The sequence below is a fragment of the Acomys minous genome (assembly GCF_964271855.1).
Source record: "Acomys minous genome assembly, chromosome: 7".
Classification (NCBI taxonomy): Eukaryota; Metazoa; Chordata; class Mammalia; order Rodentia; family Muridae; genus Acomys; species Acomys minous.
The window spans coordinates 22,920,587-22,938,006 of NC_140488.1; the positions used below are offsets into that span (position 1 = coordinate 22,920,587).

General features: G+C 40.9%; 1 protein-coding gene across 5 annotated transcripts in view; it reads left to right on the forward strand.

Annotated features, from left to right (window-relative positions):
• The window catches only part of HS6ST2 (heparan sulfate 6-O-sulfotransferase 2), a 285,853-nt gene that overhangs the window by 204,958 nt on the left and 63,475 nt on the right, over window positions 1-17,420 (forward strand). For 3 of the 5 annotated variants that reach the window (XM_084790101.1, XM_084790103.1, XM_084790105.1), the window contains exon 3: window positions 324-356. The exons of the other annotated variants lie outside the window; for them this stretch is intronic. In XM_084790101.1, coding sequence (XP_084646227.1) covers window positions 324-356 — 33 coding nt within the window. The remainder of the gene's footprint in view (window positions 1-323; window positions 357-17,420) is intronic. 5 annotated transcript variants of the gene reach the window in all.

Here is a 17,420-nt window from a genome sequence, read left to right on the forward strand (position 1 = left end):
CTTCTTGGCTTTTAGCTTTGGTTTGTCACTGCCCTTGAGAAAGAGAGTGACGATAGCATTCACAGTAGAGAGAACATCCCCTGCCCACAGCAATCCAGATGACTGGTTCTCAATGCTGCCCTGCACTTTTTAGCCTTGTGATCTGGAATGTTCCTTTTTACTGTAGATGAGCTAATGGGGAACAAAATGAGAAATCCAACTTTGAACTATTTCCTTGCAGTTTGGGAAACTGTAAAAAGATGAAATCCAAGTGAAATGGAAATTTTTATTATTTTAAATCTTCTGGCAAGCTCTTGCTACTGGTTTTACTGTTCCTTTAACAGGTGGAGAATTTTTCAGATTCTAGATGCAACAAGGTAAGTAACAATGCATTTTTAGTTTAACTAAGCCTAAGAAAGCAAAAAACAAACAAACAAACAAACAAACAAACAAAAACAAAACAAAAAACACGGCAGTAGCCTACCAGTTTAATAGCAATATAAAATAGTTAATTTTTATCATAGATACTTGGCTTGTTTGAGTTGCAAACAGCATGTAGTCTCAGGCCTAATAGCAGATCTCATTTGTAAGTGAGATGAAGGCTTTGCTTGCACCACTCCAGGAAGTTAGCTAAAACTGGTTGACACAGTAGAATGTGGGGTAAGAGGATACCCAGCATCAACAAAGTCTTCACAGTGCTTCAGGCATGCTTGCCTTTTCCTAGGGTGATGGTGGCTTACAGAACAATTGGACCAACATTTCCTTAACAGGAAATACAAACATGTGCAATTACAAGGTAGAGTAACTCCATAAGCATTAGGCCATTTTCCCCCTTTTGAACAAATCTAACCAAACACAAGAAAGTTCCTTGCTGAGGGGAAGAAGAAGCATTGAACATGGCCCCAGGAAAGCACCCACTGCTGCCATGGGCTATATCATATTGTCACTAGTGCTGAAGAGGCTAATGAGAATGATAAACCAATTTTTTTAATGGCATGCTCTACTTATTTGGAGTGTGTTCTTCTAAAACTGTGATGTCCACCAGTTTTGTATTTGATGTATTGTAGGTTTTTGGGGTCCAGAAATGTTTACCAGTGCCTCTGTTTTCTCTTCCTACATGCCTGTACCTCTCCTTCACTAAATAAATCAGAGAATGAGAAGGTGATGAGTTTGGCATTCCTCCACTAGGGCAAGCTCCTGTAAAAATAGATTTGATGGGCCCTCTGTAAGATGCCTAATTTAGTTTTCAGGATCTGGGATTCCATATTCATTTTAGGATCTTGTGGACTATCTGACAACTGAGAAAAGTCCCTGTTTAATGTTATATCTGTTTGTAATATGTTGAGGTAAAAAGGTATAGACAGACAGCACTTCATCCCGCATTACCATGGGAGGCTATTTTAAAGATCACAGATTGGATACACGTCTTCATGTCAAGAATATTACATGTTGTTATTGTCTACAGCTGTGACTTTGACCATGTCCGATTTCTACTATGAGCTATTTTCCTTATAATTGCTTTTACAGAAGTGTTAGCAGTTTTTATTTCCTTTCTGTTTTAAAATCATAAAAGTATGATGCAGCCCATAGCAGCAGTGGGTGCCATGGGCCGGGCATGATGGCACACACCTGTAATCCCAGTACTCAGGAGGCAGAGGCAGGCAGATCTCCGTGAGTTTGAGGCCAGCTTGGTCTAGAAAGCAAGTCCGGGACAACCAAGGCTACACAGAGAAACCTTGTCTCAAAAAAGCAACAAACAAACAAACAAACAAACAAATTACATGGTAGCACCATTCTGACATACTCTCATTTTTATTATTGCACTGCCAAGTTGGAGCAGAAGTTGTCAGAGCAACCTTATACAGGCTTAGAAAGGAAAGAGTACAGGTGGTGAGATGGGGGAAAATGCTTTGGTAAATATTGATGGGGCCATTTTTTAATTCTGGTGGACTGGTATGAAAACTGTTTGCAGGGCTAGCATATTTTTCAACCATCATAAAATAATACAGCAGCAACTAATTTGGTAATCCTCATTGTATATGCAGATTTGGAAATATATAAGATTATGATTATCTCTGCCTCATAATTAACAATTTGACTAAGTACTTGCTATTATTTAGCTGTCTGAGCGGATTTTTGTAATCCAGAGGAAAAAGGGAACAATCAGTGCAGCCACCCCAAATGCCTAATATTATTGCTACACACATGCACAATTAGCTTTGATACTAATTGCTTTAGACCAGAACCTCATTTGCTTTTCTATAGACAGTGAAACATGAATTGCTGGAGTTTTTGTCACTCATTCCCTGACACTCTGTCTCTCATTTTCCCTGATGACCAATTGGATCTTGTAACCTATTTGCTTGGTCATAGGCAATTTAGTTGGTTGGATTTCCAGTGCATCCTTTGGTGTAGAGTTTCCAAGTTTCTATTTGGGTTATCAATCAATGTCTTGACTAGCCATTGGTTTGTTTTTATATTATTTTAAGGATTAAAAGGATGCTGACACGCCAACCAGTTCTGCCGCTGCACTTCCATTCTAAGCCCAATCCCTCATCTTTAACATTATTGTAACTAGGTCTGCATGCACGAATTGTCAGAATTCAAGGCTAGAAGAAGCCTTTTGAGAGAATGCTGCCAAATTTCCCTCAGTTATCTGATGCTTTGATTCTTACTAATTTGGACCTTAAAAACAACCACCTAATCAATGATACCACACTTTCAAAGCAATTCAAACCGTTGGGAACAACTGTAGCAAATATATTTGAATGATAACCAGTTATTTTGCAGTCATATAGAGTCAAGTTTCTTAAAAGAAGAAGCTAGAATAGAATTCTTTGAATATGTCCTCATAAGGTTTACCTAAATATAGCCTGAAAGTTGATGGCATACATGTGAAAAGGAGATACTCAATGCAAAGTACCCAACAGATACTAAGAGACACTTCATCACTATCAACTTCCTTCTCCTCAAGCATAGCTATGTGACTAACATGAGCATGGAGGTGTTAACTTCACTTGTTGACAGCAGGGACTTTCAGCCTCAAATAGAACTCGGGCCCCATCCTAGCACTACCATGGTCTAACTGTGTGACCTTGAGTAATTTATTTAACTTTTGCTGGTTCTGGTTATGCAAAATGTAGCAACTTCTTAGAGCTGCCACGGTGGGGGGGGGGTGAAAATGAAATCATGCACAGGAATATGATACATCGATTCTGGCACACAGGAAAGAGTGGGCAGCACTGGTTGTCTTCTTCATTTTGGGGATACTCAATTCCAATCTTACTTTTCACTAATGTTTAATCTTCTGGTACTTTAAGATCCCCACCAATGTATCTTGTGTACATCCCTGTGTGGCTGGCCACACACAATCCCCACAGGGACCACATTGGGACGACTGCTTGGCCCCAAAGTTCCAAACCACCATTGGTTAGCATCTGGTGGCTGCTTCTGGCTTCAGTCATCTGAACACCTGCAGGTTCTGGCACCTGAACACATCTTCTTCTGCTTAAAAGTTGTCAAAGCCAGTTTATTCTTGGTGTGTTGGTGTGTTCACAGTATTCATTAGGTTTTCTTTGTTTGGCTCTCTGGGACACACACACACACACACACACAGAGAGAGAGAGAGAGAGAGAGAGAGAGAGAGAGAGAGAGAGAGAGAGAGAGAGAGAGAGAGAGAGAGAGAGAGAGAGAGAGAGAACACTAGTGCATTGCATAGTCGTTCACAGTGTGCATGTATATGCACACATTGACCTCCTCTTCACCCCTTTAAATGGAGCAACTCCTGACTTCCTGTCATTGACCTGCATCTTCTCTTGTTATGTTGGCTCCCTGGATAATTTCATCTCTTCACGTAGTTTCACCTTTAACCCATACACTAATGATTCCCAAACTGACCTCACCAATCCTTAATTCACTCTGGAGCTCTGGGCTAACTCCAATTTCCAAATGCTTGCTGAGAATCTCCAGGGCAGGATATCCTAGGAGGCTGAAAGTGTAGTCTGGTTTTTGTCACCCCCTTAGGAAAGCAGATGGAAGCTTCAGAAGTATTAAGAATGGAAAGCGGGGAGCACAGGTGGGATTTTAGCCTAAGCAGAAGTAAAAGAGCTCTAAGTTAGCAAAGTGATGCAAACTGGGCTTTCAGGTTTCATGGTGGGCAAACTGAATCTCTGTTTTTATGAACTGGAGATGTTAATGCCAATTGTGTCCTTAAAAGTTATTTACTTTTTAGGGAAAAGGGAACAACTTTCCTGATAGAAATTGAATTCATTTTTAAGGTGCCGGATGATTGGCATGTTTGGAGGAAATGTTAATTCAAATCATCTTTCTTGGGAAACAAATAGTTATTATTTCAGTGTTTTGTTACAGAAATGCACATACCAAAGGGAATAATGACCATATGGGAATGTTGAGAGTACTTGTGTGCACAGACATACTCATATGCTGGGTCAGGGTATCTGAGATGTTGTTCATGAAAAGAACCGTTGTGAGGCAAGGTGTTAAATTGTAGCCTGGGCTGGCCTGGAACACGCATTGATGTAGCCCCAAGCCAATCAAGAATTTGCAGCAATCTTTGTGGCTCAGTCCCTTGAGTTCTGGGATTGTAAGCATGAACTATCACGATAAGCTGTGAAATAATCTTTCAAGGGGTATAAAGTGTTTTTCATTCATTCTGTAAACGTTTACTAAATATGCCAGGATCTCTATGGAGAAATGTGGCTGTGAGTACCAGGCCTATAAAGTCTCTGTCTGTACATGCCTGATACATTTTCCTTTAGTTATTGTAGATACATTAAGACTATAACTTTGCTGACAATCTTAATGACCAGAGGAACTTAAGGGAAATAAGACAGATCCGAAGTGGGGAATGGATGTGCATAAATTCGAATTACAATTGATTGCTTCCTTTAAATTTAGTAAATATTGAGTTGCTTTGGGGTTTTACATTCCAAGTGGGCTCATCAGTGTTTCAGACCAGATGAATGATTGTGTCTAACCCTAAAATTTAATTAGAGCAAGGGGATAGACAAATCTTGGTTAATGTGTATGCCTTCATTTGGAGACCTGGCTATAAACAAACTCCTCCCATGGAAACTCTGGTCTCATTACTAATACCATTAGCAGAGAACAATATCTCTTTGTTGGAATGGTGGCCCTACGCTTCTATCCCAGGGCACTTCCTGTCTTATGGGGCACATGAAAGCCAGCTTAGCTTCCAAATAAATTGACATCCTTGCCCTCAAGTTTGTACTTCATACTTCCTTTTAGAACTCGGAAATGCTTATTGAGTTTGCAGGTCTTAATTCCAAGTGTTCTTTTAAAAAAAAAGATTTATCTTTATTTTATTTTTAAAAATTTGTTCACTTTACATTGCTACTGTAGCCCCCTCCATTGTTGCCTCCTGGTCCCCCCCTCCCTCCCCCATCTCCTCTCCTCTAGTCCTCAGAAAGGGGGAGCCCTCCTTCCGGAACATCTGACCTCAGCCTATCAGGTGTCATCTGGACTGTTTGTATCTTCTTCCTCTGTGTGCTTATCCTAGTTCTTCATGTCAAAGTCTATTTTATGTCCCTTCTTGAGTCCCAGTGTCTGTTGCCTGACTGAACTATTAAGGCTCAGGGATGTCCTGGCTGTGCCAGCGCTCATGCCTATGACCTGTTCCACCATGCTCCTCGGTTACTACATGCCATGCACACTCTCATATTCACACTGTCTATAAATTCCTACTGCTCTTATTTTCTTTGCCTTGAATGATTTAGAAACATTTTTTTAATTTTTATGAATTTATTCATATTACATCTCAATGGTTATCCCCTCCCTTGTATCCTCCCATTCCTCCCTCCCTCCCATTTTCCCCTTACTCCCCTCCCCTATGACTGTGACTGAGGGGGACTTCCTCCCCCTGTATATGTTCATAGGGTATCAAGTCTCTTCTTGGTAACCTGCTGTCCTTCCTCTGAGTGCCACCAGGTCTCCCCATCCAGGGGACGTGGTCAGATATGGGGCACCAGAGTAGAAACATTTCTTAATTAGAGACGGTGTCTTTTCTCACTAGATGTCAGAACAGTAAAAACCAATTCTTGAATTCAGCCTTTTGTATCTTTTCCTTGCAGATCTGAGCAACCCAGTCTGACTTCTTCTATCTTGCTCAGATTTGTTCCCTCAATGTCTATGTATCATGTACTTCACAGGGTCTGAGATAGGCAAGCTCACTTCCTGTCCCTGATTCTTAAGGGATACATGTACATATGTGGAAGCAGGTGTAGACGCAGTTTAAAGCTCAAGTATATGAACATGATCATGCTAGACATTGGCCAATGTCTTGAAGGACATTGTTTTTGTTACTTTTGTGGACTTTACACTTTGGACTCTTTCATTTCCTCTGCCACATGCTTTTCTGGCTTCAGTACTGATTGTCATTTCCTTTTTCTGTCCACTCTATGATTAACAGCATAGCATATTCCCTTGTCCTCAAGTACAGCCCAGCATAGTCTCTTGTCACATGTCTGCTTCACAGTTTTTTCTCCGTTTTACCATTAGAACTAGGTCATATCCCTCCTTTGCCTATTATAGAATATGAATGATCCTTCTAGTCTCAGGGATACTTCTGATGTGTGCTACTCAAGGCATACTACCTGTTAAATAAAAGACATAAGCATTAAAGATTAAGCATTTGACTTTGCCCATTTGTGTTTCTATCACGATCTTGCTATGTAGCCCAGGCTGCCTTGTTGAACTTCAGGATTCCCATCCCTTCATTTCCCAAGGACTGAGATTGCAAACATATGCTGCCAGGCCTAGCCCTGGCTTTTCCTATTTCTGCAATGGAAAGAGTCCCATTTGGGCATTAGAAAGCCTGAACTGTGAGCTTAACTATTACATATTTAGGCATACTGTTTCTTCCTTCCCAGCTCATTTCTTCATCAATAAAACCAGTGTTTAAAGCACATGACCTCAAAGGGTCTTTATAGCTCTAAAGTGGTACAATTAGTTGTTTTCAGAGATAGGAGCCAAATTCTCTTTCTAACATTCTGTGTAATTTTGTGAAATGGATATGTAGGGACCAATTTTCCAATGTATCAGAACTGCTTAGATTAAACATACATTTTCTGGCAAAAGCCAGCATTACAATTCTTGTAAATGTCACAAGAAGTTAAAGCACTGCTTCTGGTTCTAACCTCTACCAGCAAGTGTGGCAATTCAGCACTGCAAATGCAATTATCAACTTCTTTAATGTGAGTATCTGAAAATCCAGTATCTTTCTAGCTTGCCTATGAGGAGTCATCAAAAAGAATCAAAGATCATGGAAATAAAGGACTGCATTGGAAGTGAGCTCTCAAATGATATAGCTAAGGTGGTGCTGAGCAGCAGGTTAGGTGCCAAGAAAGGTATGTTTACCTTAGAAGACCTCTCAGTATTTATGTAGCAATCTTTATGTCCCTTCCCTCAGCACTCACTCCAAGTCCTGTTGGGTCCTGAGGTGAGAATTAAAACGCTTGCCTTCTGCCTTCTCTGAAGCCTCACGACAATAACTTATCTAAGTACATGCAATGAATTAAATGCTGGAAAGTGCATCCTGTCTTGTCCCTTGACATGGAGTTAACTATGTCTGCTTGTTGTGCTTGCTTGTTTGATTGCCTTTGGTGTCATTTACATACCTCCCACGCCCACTCTCTCTGAAGATATTGTGCATTTGTAAAATGGGGAATATAAACTCACAAGTTAGAAATTGCTGCATATTTTTGTTCCATTTATGGACTTGAAGTAGTTCCTCCTTTATGAATGGCCCTTATCCTTAATCGTAAAATTGTATCTGCACCACCAAAAGGGTAGCACCATGGTCTTCTTATTTCATCTCTTCTATTGGTTCACTATCCACTGGGCTACATTGTTTTCTAGACAGACCAACCAGCCTTGCATCATCAACTTGACAGTGATATTGTGAAAGGATTTCTTCAAGGCCTTGTGTGGTTTGGAAACCTTTTTGGCTTTCCTACTTCAGATGGTGTGGATGCTAGATGCCACTTGTAAAGGGCAGTTAGTGGCACTTTGTTCTTTCTTCTCAGGATTTCTGTAATTTACAGCTTGATATCTGCTGCCCACAGGGCACAGTTTACCTTCTCTTTTCTGGAAGCTCTTGTTAATTTGTTGGGAAACCTAAGAGATTTTTCTACATGTACAGCTGTGGAATGTCATTCATATTAAACTGGCATAAACGTGTCTTTAAATGGCCTTTACTGATAGTTTTTATATTAAAATGAAAAGGCATACGGGTCTATATGAGGAGATTATGCATAGTCATTTTCCTTTTTTCATATGAATTGATTTGACAATACCACATAGATGATGCACAGAAAGGAATAAAAAGTACAGGGAAGAAATGAACATTATAGATTCCTCTGACTGAAACACCTTTAAACAATACCCTGCTTTTGAATCTGTGCAGGAGAATATGGTCCCTGTGATGTCCTTTTGATTTGATAACCTCTTAGAAATAAGGGGAATTAGCTTCTGGTTCCATAAATATAGAAGGCTTGAGAAATTCACAAAGGATGAAATAAACACAGCGTCTCAGAAATAATTAGGTGCAATTGGAAAGATGCTGAGATCTTATAAGAAATGAGATAGAGTTAGACCATTTGGGGAGCTCAAGGCTCTCTGAAAACCACAGGATATGTTACTGAAGAGACATGTAATTCAGTACTCCCCATTCATGGAATGCCATGCACAGCCATGCACCAGGAGAGTTAAGCCTCATTTACTCCTTTCTATATGAGCAGTTTCAGTGTCTCCTTTACAGTGCTCATCAAATATTTGTAAGTAAAATAATACTCTTGGAGCTGATTTTAAATTCAGTCCATGTAAACTATGGTTTACTTTGAATACCTGAATTGCATTTGTAATTGAAGTGCACAATGAAAGCTGGATGGCGCAGGAATGATTCTGCTTCTCAGCCTTTGGAACTGAAGAGAAACAGATGATAGCTTTTTATGGATGTAGGGGAAACAAGTAGGGTATCACAACTTGGTGATTACTCAATACCATGGCTGAGGTTTATGTATTTTTAATGCATGCACACTAGACAAACTAGTATATGTACCTCCATATTTTTTCCTCTTCCTCCTTCTCTCTCTCTCTCTCTCTCTCTCTCTCTCTCTCTCTCTCTGTCTCTCTCTCTCTCTCTCTCTCTCTCTCTCTCTCTCTCTCTCTGTGTGTGTGTGTGTGTGTGTGTGTGTGTGTGTGTGTGTGTGTGTGATGTGTATGCAGGTACTTGCAGTGGACAGAGAAGGTATTGGATTATCTCAAGCTGGAGTTACAGGCAGTTGTAAGCCACATGGCTTGGACACTGGAAATTGAACTCCCACCACTGCACTCTTTTTTTTTTGTTTTTCGAGACAGGGTTTCTCTGTGTAGCCTTGGCTGTCCTGGACTCACTTTGTAGACCAGGCTGGCCTCGAGCTCACAGTGATCTGCCTGCCTCTGCCTCCCGAGTGCTGGAATTACAGGCGTGCGCCGCCACGTCAGGCTCACCACTGCACTCTTAACTACGGATCCATCTCTCCAGTCCCTGCTTCCATATTTTTCCTACTCTCATATTTTTAAATGCAGTATTGTCCCTTGTTGATCTTGTAGATGTCCATAATTTCCATCAAAACTGTTTCCATTCCTCTTGCTCTTTCTGCTTTTGTCCAACTCTTGTCATTATTTACAGATACATTTTAACTATTATGTTGATATGTAAAATCAAATAGAGATATTTCAAACCATGGGTACAGCTGCTAACAAATAAAATTTGACTATAGTAGCTTTGAATTTAGCCCTTTCTATTTCACTAGATATAATAAAGTAGATTTTCATTTATGCTGTTTTGTATCAAGTAAATCTGTAGAATGTTAATACAGCACTTCGAAGACGTTTTATCAGGTTGAAGAAAAGACCATTATAAGCAAGGATAATGAGACGGAGGTGCATGGTAGGAAAACCCCAAATCCATTAGGTTTTCTGGCTCAAGGCAGAGTAGGCTAGAAATGTTCACATTTAACCAATTGTTTGTAACTTTATTCCCTCCCCCCACTTTTTTTCCTCTTAGAAACATCAGGTCTATTGTTGAGAGAATAGAACAAATTTCATTGCCTGTCAGCCATAAGATCCTTAACAGGCACTGAACAGAGAATTAAGGTAGCCTTGTCTTCTGGGAGCTTATAATCTAAAGCAGACAACACGTGGGAAAGGATATGTATCACAGCTGATACTCTCATTTCCCTTCCCATATAAATCCAAATAAATCAGGAAGTAACAAGACCTATTCTATAGGACTGGCAAGGTCTTCTACTGAGTGCTCTCTCTCTCTCTCTCTCTCTCTCTCTCTCTCTCTCTCTCTCTCTCTCTCTCTCTCTCTCTCGTGCTTCTTCAAGTTGCCTATAATGTACACTATATTATAGTGATGCTTGAGAAAATAAGAATGAGAAAGTAAGTAATATCCTATCCCCCCTTTTCCTCTCTTTCTCGCTGTCAACAAGTTACATTGGAACTTATAGATTAAATTAAAACTGGATCTGTGATTTGCCATGGGGAAATACATGCAATATTTCAATACTCTAAGGTCAGGGTTAACCAGAGAGTAGACGAGGTATCATAAAAATTAAATTAAGAAACTATCTCCTGAGATATTTTCTAATAATCCCCGAGGAGAAAGCAACATGTGTGGAGTAATAAAGGTGCCTATTGCGACATTTTCAGCAAAAGGAGATTTTTTTTTTTTTTTAGCAAAACATGACCAAGGCTTGAGGGTGAGGCAATGCAATAAAATAATGAGGCTTTACTAAGCTTTCATGTTCTAAGGGTGTGATCACCTGTGAGCGACCTACTGTGCTAAGAAGGAGTATAGAAATAAACATAAAGATAGAAACACCAAGAAGCTGGAACAATGCACGGACAAAGGCCAAGAATCAGAAACCAGCCAACCTAGATTATAGTCCAACTCCTGTCCTTAAATTCAGAGAGACCTTTATCAGGTCACTTCTTCAAGCCTGAGTTTATGCATCTATAAAATGAGGGGATATGCTAGAAGATGAGAGCCTCTAGTACTTATTGTGAGTGCTACATAGAAAGAATTAGTTGGGAGAAAATATGCACAGCCAGCTTTGTAGACGGACAAACTGTAAATGTGCATAGTGATGTTTAATTTAAAAAATATGACAAGACTAAACCATTGCTGTACCAAGGAATCTTAAACTGCTCCAACTAGAATCATGGGGCCATTTCCATTTTTTTGTATTGCCATGGTAAATTGAGTAATTGCTTTACATTGTCAGGCATCTCCCATAGTTCCAAGGGGCCTGTAGTGGGGCCTTATAGCTGACTTGGTTGCCTCTCCTTTCTTCAGAGGCTCAGAAGCATGGGCAAGTGAGGATCTGCAAATGATTTTTGGTGCCCAAGTGAGAGAAGGAAGAAGTCATTTGTCAAGTTTTATACATATGACCGTTACCCTGTATTCTGTACCCCCTCAGCCCCACAGAGCTCTCCTTTCAAGAAGAAGACATAAGGGACCCGTTCTTTGAACACTTGAGGCTGTAGCAGAGTTGATGACACTTATGTATTTTCTCATTCGGCTTCTGTTAGATACCTGCTTTTTAAAGCTCTAGGGCTAATTGAAAGCAGACTGTGTTTCCCAGCTTTCATAGTTAGTTTAGCACTTTTAAACTTGTGTGAATCTCATTTACAGAGTCACAGAACTGATGGCAATAATTAGTGCAATCTGATATTCCAGCCCGAGAATCACGTTAGTAAGAAGCTAATGATATACTCAGTGAGTGAGGCGAAAAGATGAGGCTTTTCACATCACCTTTGTTTTGTTCAGGTTGTCTGTCTGTCTGTCTGTCTATTTGTTTGTTTTTAGACAAAGCCCTGTCAGAGCTTTATGCCAGAGCCCTGGATGTCTTGGACTTGCTTTGTAGACCAGGCTGGCCTCGAACTCACAGAGATTTGCCTGCCTCTGCCTCCTGAGTGCCGGGTTTAAAGGCGTGTGCCAGCACTGCCCAAACAGATCAGTTTTTAGGGTCTGGTTTATTTTGACTTATTTTGGCCTTACATGAAATAAAACACTATGATTGTCCTGCTTTGATTGCTATCACTCAAAATAATGTACCAAGAATCCCCAACAGTTTTGTCTGACAGCATGGGAACTGATAGTAGATCTGCCTTTACAGAAGTGCTTAGGCGTTGGTCTCTCAAGAACCTTGTATGGTCTCTGAGATACTGTTATGCAGATATCCAGCTTTTCACATTTCAATGGTAGCGGGCATTGGAAGAGTATATAAAGAATACTCCACTGAAAAGAACCTCCTTCTGTGAAAGACAAGTCATTAGTGTAGCAGAATCTCCACTATGTCCTTTATTATAATACTTCCTTCTGTGGAACCCCTGCTTTTGAAGACCAAAGACCCACAAACAAAGGCCAAGTTGAGCTTGGTGCAGAAAGAAGAGAAGGAGAAGGTTGGTTGAAACACATGCAGCCTGCTTTTGATATTTGAGGATGGTTACAGTCAAAGGGTAATAGAGGATGTGGCAAGGCAGAGGCGATGTTTTGTTTTCATGTACACCTCCAGGCGCCCCTCTCCTTTGGAGCTCTTCAGATTGCTATTAACCGACATCACATTCCTCAGTTCTACTGGCGAGTTTCCTTGGTATCTCAGACTTTTAGTTAGAACTTGGATGTTTTAAGGTATTTCTCACCTCAGTAAATGACAGCTGTGACCTTCCAGTTGCTCAAGTGGCAATACTCAGTCTGTTTCATGCTCTTTCTTGTCTCTTAGGCCACATAGCCATTAGCACATTCAATGTACTTTGCCGTTCATTATATATTAGGAATCCTGCCTGTCTCTTGCCAACACTATGGGTTTTAATTTCTTAAATACTATGGGTTTCTATAAAACTACTAGCTAGTTTTTCTGGTCTGTAATTGGCCTCCTATAGCCTTTTTTGTTATTGTTTTGTGACAGCGTCTTAGTATATAATCCAGCCCGGCTTTACTTAGGCTTGTGTCAGTCCTGCCTCAGCCTGCCGGGGTCTGGGATTGCAATGTGAGTCACACCCTTGTTGAATCTTCCATCTACCTAGTCACACCTCAGTGTCAGCCCTCTGCTTGTCAGGCCATTGTCCTATATCCCACAGTGGCTCCCTGTCTAGTTCCTGTACAGGCTCCCTGTACAGTCTGCCCTCTGCTCCCCACCCTTCTCTCTGACGTCTTATTTTATTACTCAGCTCCATGCCCACGTCTCCTTAATCCCACTGGTCTCTTCACTTTTTCTGTTTTTATGCAGTGTTTTAATGGATTCTTTTATAATTTCATGCAATCTGTTTTCAACACTCACCCTCCCAACTCCTCCCATATGCACCCTCTCTACCCTACCCCCTCTACTAATGCAACTTTGAGTTTTCTCCCCTCCGTGAAGTCCAGTGTGTCAGCCAGCCATTCCTGGCTTACCCAGAAGACTAAAGATGTAAGCTACCCCTACTCCTGCAGTCTTTCATCTACATGCTCACCCCAGTGATGAGCCTATGATGATATACTAGGTGTCACTCCATTGAAGAAAACTGGCTCTCCCTCTCCCAACAGCAATCCAATATGAGTAGTTCTTAGCTAGGAGTGGGACTCATTTCCTCTCTTCCATGCTAGGATTTGACTGGCTTCAGCTTGTGCAAGTGTTATGCGTGCTGCCACAGTGGCTGTGAGTTCATATGTGCATCTTCCACTTTGTGCCTGGAAGACACTGTTTCCTTGTAGGCATCTACTACCTCTGCCTCTTCCAATCTTTCCTTCCCTTCCACAAAGATCTCCGAGGCTTCATGGCAGGTGTGTGTGTGTGATAGAAATCCCATCCAGGGCTGAGCACTCCCAAGTCTCTTTGCATGCTGACAGTTGTGGGTCTCTTGTTAATTGCAATCTACTTCCTTGCTTTTTCTTAAACTACTGCTGCATCATGGGGCTTGCACTTGATTCTTTCTCTTCATAAAACTCTTGGCTGCAACATCCAATTTATTCTTCAATAAATGCCCCCATTCTGCTCTTAACCACACTACCTTTTAAAATAAAATTCATTGGACCTGGACAGTAGGGGGACACTGATGCCCTTTAAGAGAGAAGTGACAGTGAGGTGGCACAACACGATGCAGCTTGTTTTTCTAGTTGACTATATCCCTTGCTGGATTGTGCTTCTGCCCGTCTGTCTGTCTTTTTTCTTTCTTTCTTTCTTTCTCTCTCTCTCTCTTTCTTTCTTTCTTTGAAGGCTGTTTAGGATGGATTATGCTTCTTGAGTCTGGTACTGAAGCCTCATTTACCTTGTGTCATCCATTCCTCCCGGGGCCTGGCACTCAGGAAAAGGTCGGTATTTATATAATGAGGACAAGTATCTTACTCTTAAAATGTAGTTACATGAAAACATACAGTACTTGATATCTCAGTGTTTTCCAGGGAATCTTTGCCTTCTTTCCAGACTCACAATGTTAAACAAGCAGTTGGGAGCCTTATACTATATGTGAGTTAGAAGATAACACTGAAACCATCTTCTCTCTCTTAGGAAGATAGGGAACTTCAACGTGTCTGCTGGTCTATCAAGTGCCGTCATAATTTTCTTTTAAAATTCCCCCTTTTACAAATGGGAAGTGTTATTTAAATTCACAAAGCTCTCTTTGATATCAAGCAAAACTCTTAATGACTTTAGGATGAGCTATTTAACAGGTGATTCAGTGATCCCTCACTAGGGAAAAATGCAAGTAATGTGAGCTCCTCAATAATTTCATCGAGTTTATTCTTTTCTTCATCTCCTCTCCTTTATTTGACACCATATGCAGTAATGACAGTCTCAGGTGCTGATCATTCTTTTAGGCTCTGCCCACTGTGATCTTTTACTAGCCCTCAGGAACAGAAGACGTTGGCCTGTTTGTATCTATTTCTTCTAGAACCCATTAACCTCAATGGTAACTCCTGCTTTCCTTTGCTGTCCAAGACTTGTGTAAAGGTCACGTCTGCAATGTGGGACTCTGCACCCATGGCCAACATAGTTCTTAAAGCAGCTCAGCCTGTAACTGTCCAGTAATATATTTTAAGTTCTCTATTTCCTGAAACTGATTGTGATATGTATCCTGTTATATCAGCTACAACCCGAAGAAGCTATCTCACATGCCCCAGTGTCTATTGTGTTCATAGACACAATAGATCTTTCCTTGACTAGGAGGAAACACAGTATCACTAGCATGGCTGAGAATAGATAACTGCATGGTGAGAAAGATACAAAGTTATTCATGTCCTACAAAGAAGATCTGTCTGTGCTATGAATCTTATATAAATATATACTTAACTATTGCGCCAGTCAGACTCAGTCTACAAAGTTGCCAAGTAGTGGTTTAGCTAGGTATCATGAGAGCAGGACACATGTGAAAATGGAACATGATCCACAGACCTTCAAAAAAAAACTCCACAGTCCCTAAGGGGTGTAATATACAGATGAAAGTATAGAAGGATGTTTATTATGTTTTTAACGTGATATGGTCAAATCTGGACAAAATGGAGTCAATTGGAGGAGAGTGACTGATGTCGCCTGGAGCTAAAAAGAAGACTAGCAACAGAAAACCCAACTGTAGGTTTTCAAAGAAAAGTGAGTTTGCCCTAAGAGAAGATGGGGAAGTGTGATCCACTTAGAGAAAACAGATTTGTTAGTTCTCAAATGGCAAGAATGAGTATAGAGGATCTCGGGAAACTGCTGGCGTGGTACTTAGAAGCCACGTAAGGCTGAGTTCTGTCATGGAGAACCTCAGATGTAGACCTGATTTGGAAGGGAATAAATAATGAGCTATGTTAATATGGTAGAACAAAGTGATAAGTATCTGGGGTTGTTGTCAAAGATGGAAGATAAGACTGGCTCAGTTGGTCATAACCGAAGGAGAAAGGTGTCTCCTTTGGCACTCATTGCCCTATTCCATTCCTAACCACCCACCCCGCCCACACAAAGGAAAGAAATGTTAGTGGGATTGGATAGGGAGTGCTATCCCCCAACTTGGGGATGGACTTCAGTCCCACCATTCCTTCTGATGGCTGCTTCACTGTGTGAAGGGGGAAGTGAGGGAGTGTGTTTGTCGTGGTGGGCTGGGGTGGGGCAAAAGCTCCTTGTTTCTATGGAAAAGCCCTCAGTAGGAGACAGTTTGTAATCATGCCTAAAATTATTCCATTATTGAAGCCTCTGTTTGATCTGTGATTAGGAACTGGATGAAGGAATCAAGCAATCAACCACTGAAATTGTAACCATAAATTGTTCTATAAACAACCGGCTTCCCCGTCTCCCCTACCCCAAGCAACGAACTTGAAAACAGATGTTTTTCCTGTTGTTCTTTTCCCTCCTGGGTTTTAGCCAGTACTTTTGAGCCTTGCACAAGTCAGAGAGCACTGCCTGCCAGCTGCAGGGTCCCCATTTCCCTCACATCTGGATTATGCATGTTCTATCGTGTTAGAATAAGGCAAGACACTCAGGGGATATAAAATTGTTTAAAAATATACAACTTATTAAGATGTGTCCAGTAACAATGAAGAGGTTTACTTGAACTAGAGTTCATGGTGGAGAATGAAGAGAAAATCCTCAGAGAAGTTGGCCTTTTGTCCCAAAGATTTTTATAAACTAACCCGTCCAAAGGCAATCAAATGCCATTGTCCATAGAGAGATAGGTTTCCTGAAGACAACTTCTTGTCTGGAATGGCAATTTACCACCCTTTGGAGTATCTAGTAAATACTCATCCTTTCTAAACCAGGTCTAAAGTTCATGTTGTGGAGACTATAACGCTAACTAGGGCGAGAATGTTGCAAACACAATCTATTTTGCTCCCATTATGCACAATCAAGTGATAACAGCTTGAGATATATCCTTGTCAGTCATTTCTTTGATGTTATGAGGTAGCACCTAGCAACAGCTCAAAACATGTAGGCATTATAAGATGGGAGGGTTTTTAAGGATCTACTCAAACCCTTCCATGTTACTCAAGGAAAAGTCTCACAGAAATCCATTACTCCCCCTTTATTGTCAGCTAGTCATGAGCTAAAACAGTGGTATAGTCACATTTGCAACCCAGGTGTTTTGTCCCATCAGATAAAGTCAGCTTGTCACCTGTCCCTTGGGAGTAACTCTAAGAAGCTAATAATAACACTTGCATGTTCATAAGTACACATTCTGGCTTCTCCACATTAGCACCAACATCAACTGTACCTAACATATGTCTAGATGTCACTTTAAGAGTTGGTGTAGCTATTGCCTGCCTTGGGATCTCTTTCCCCTAACTAGGCTTCCTTGCCTAGCCACAATAGGCGACAATGTGCCTAGTTGTACTACAATTTGATATGCCAAAGTAGGTTAATATCCATGGGAGGCCTCCCTTTTACTGAGCCTTCTCTGAGGAG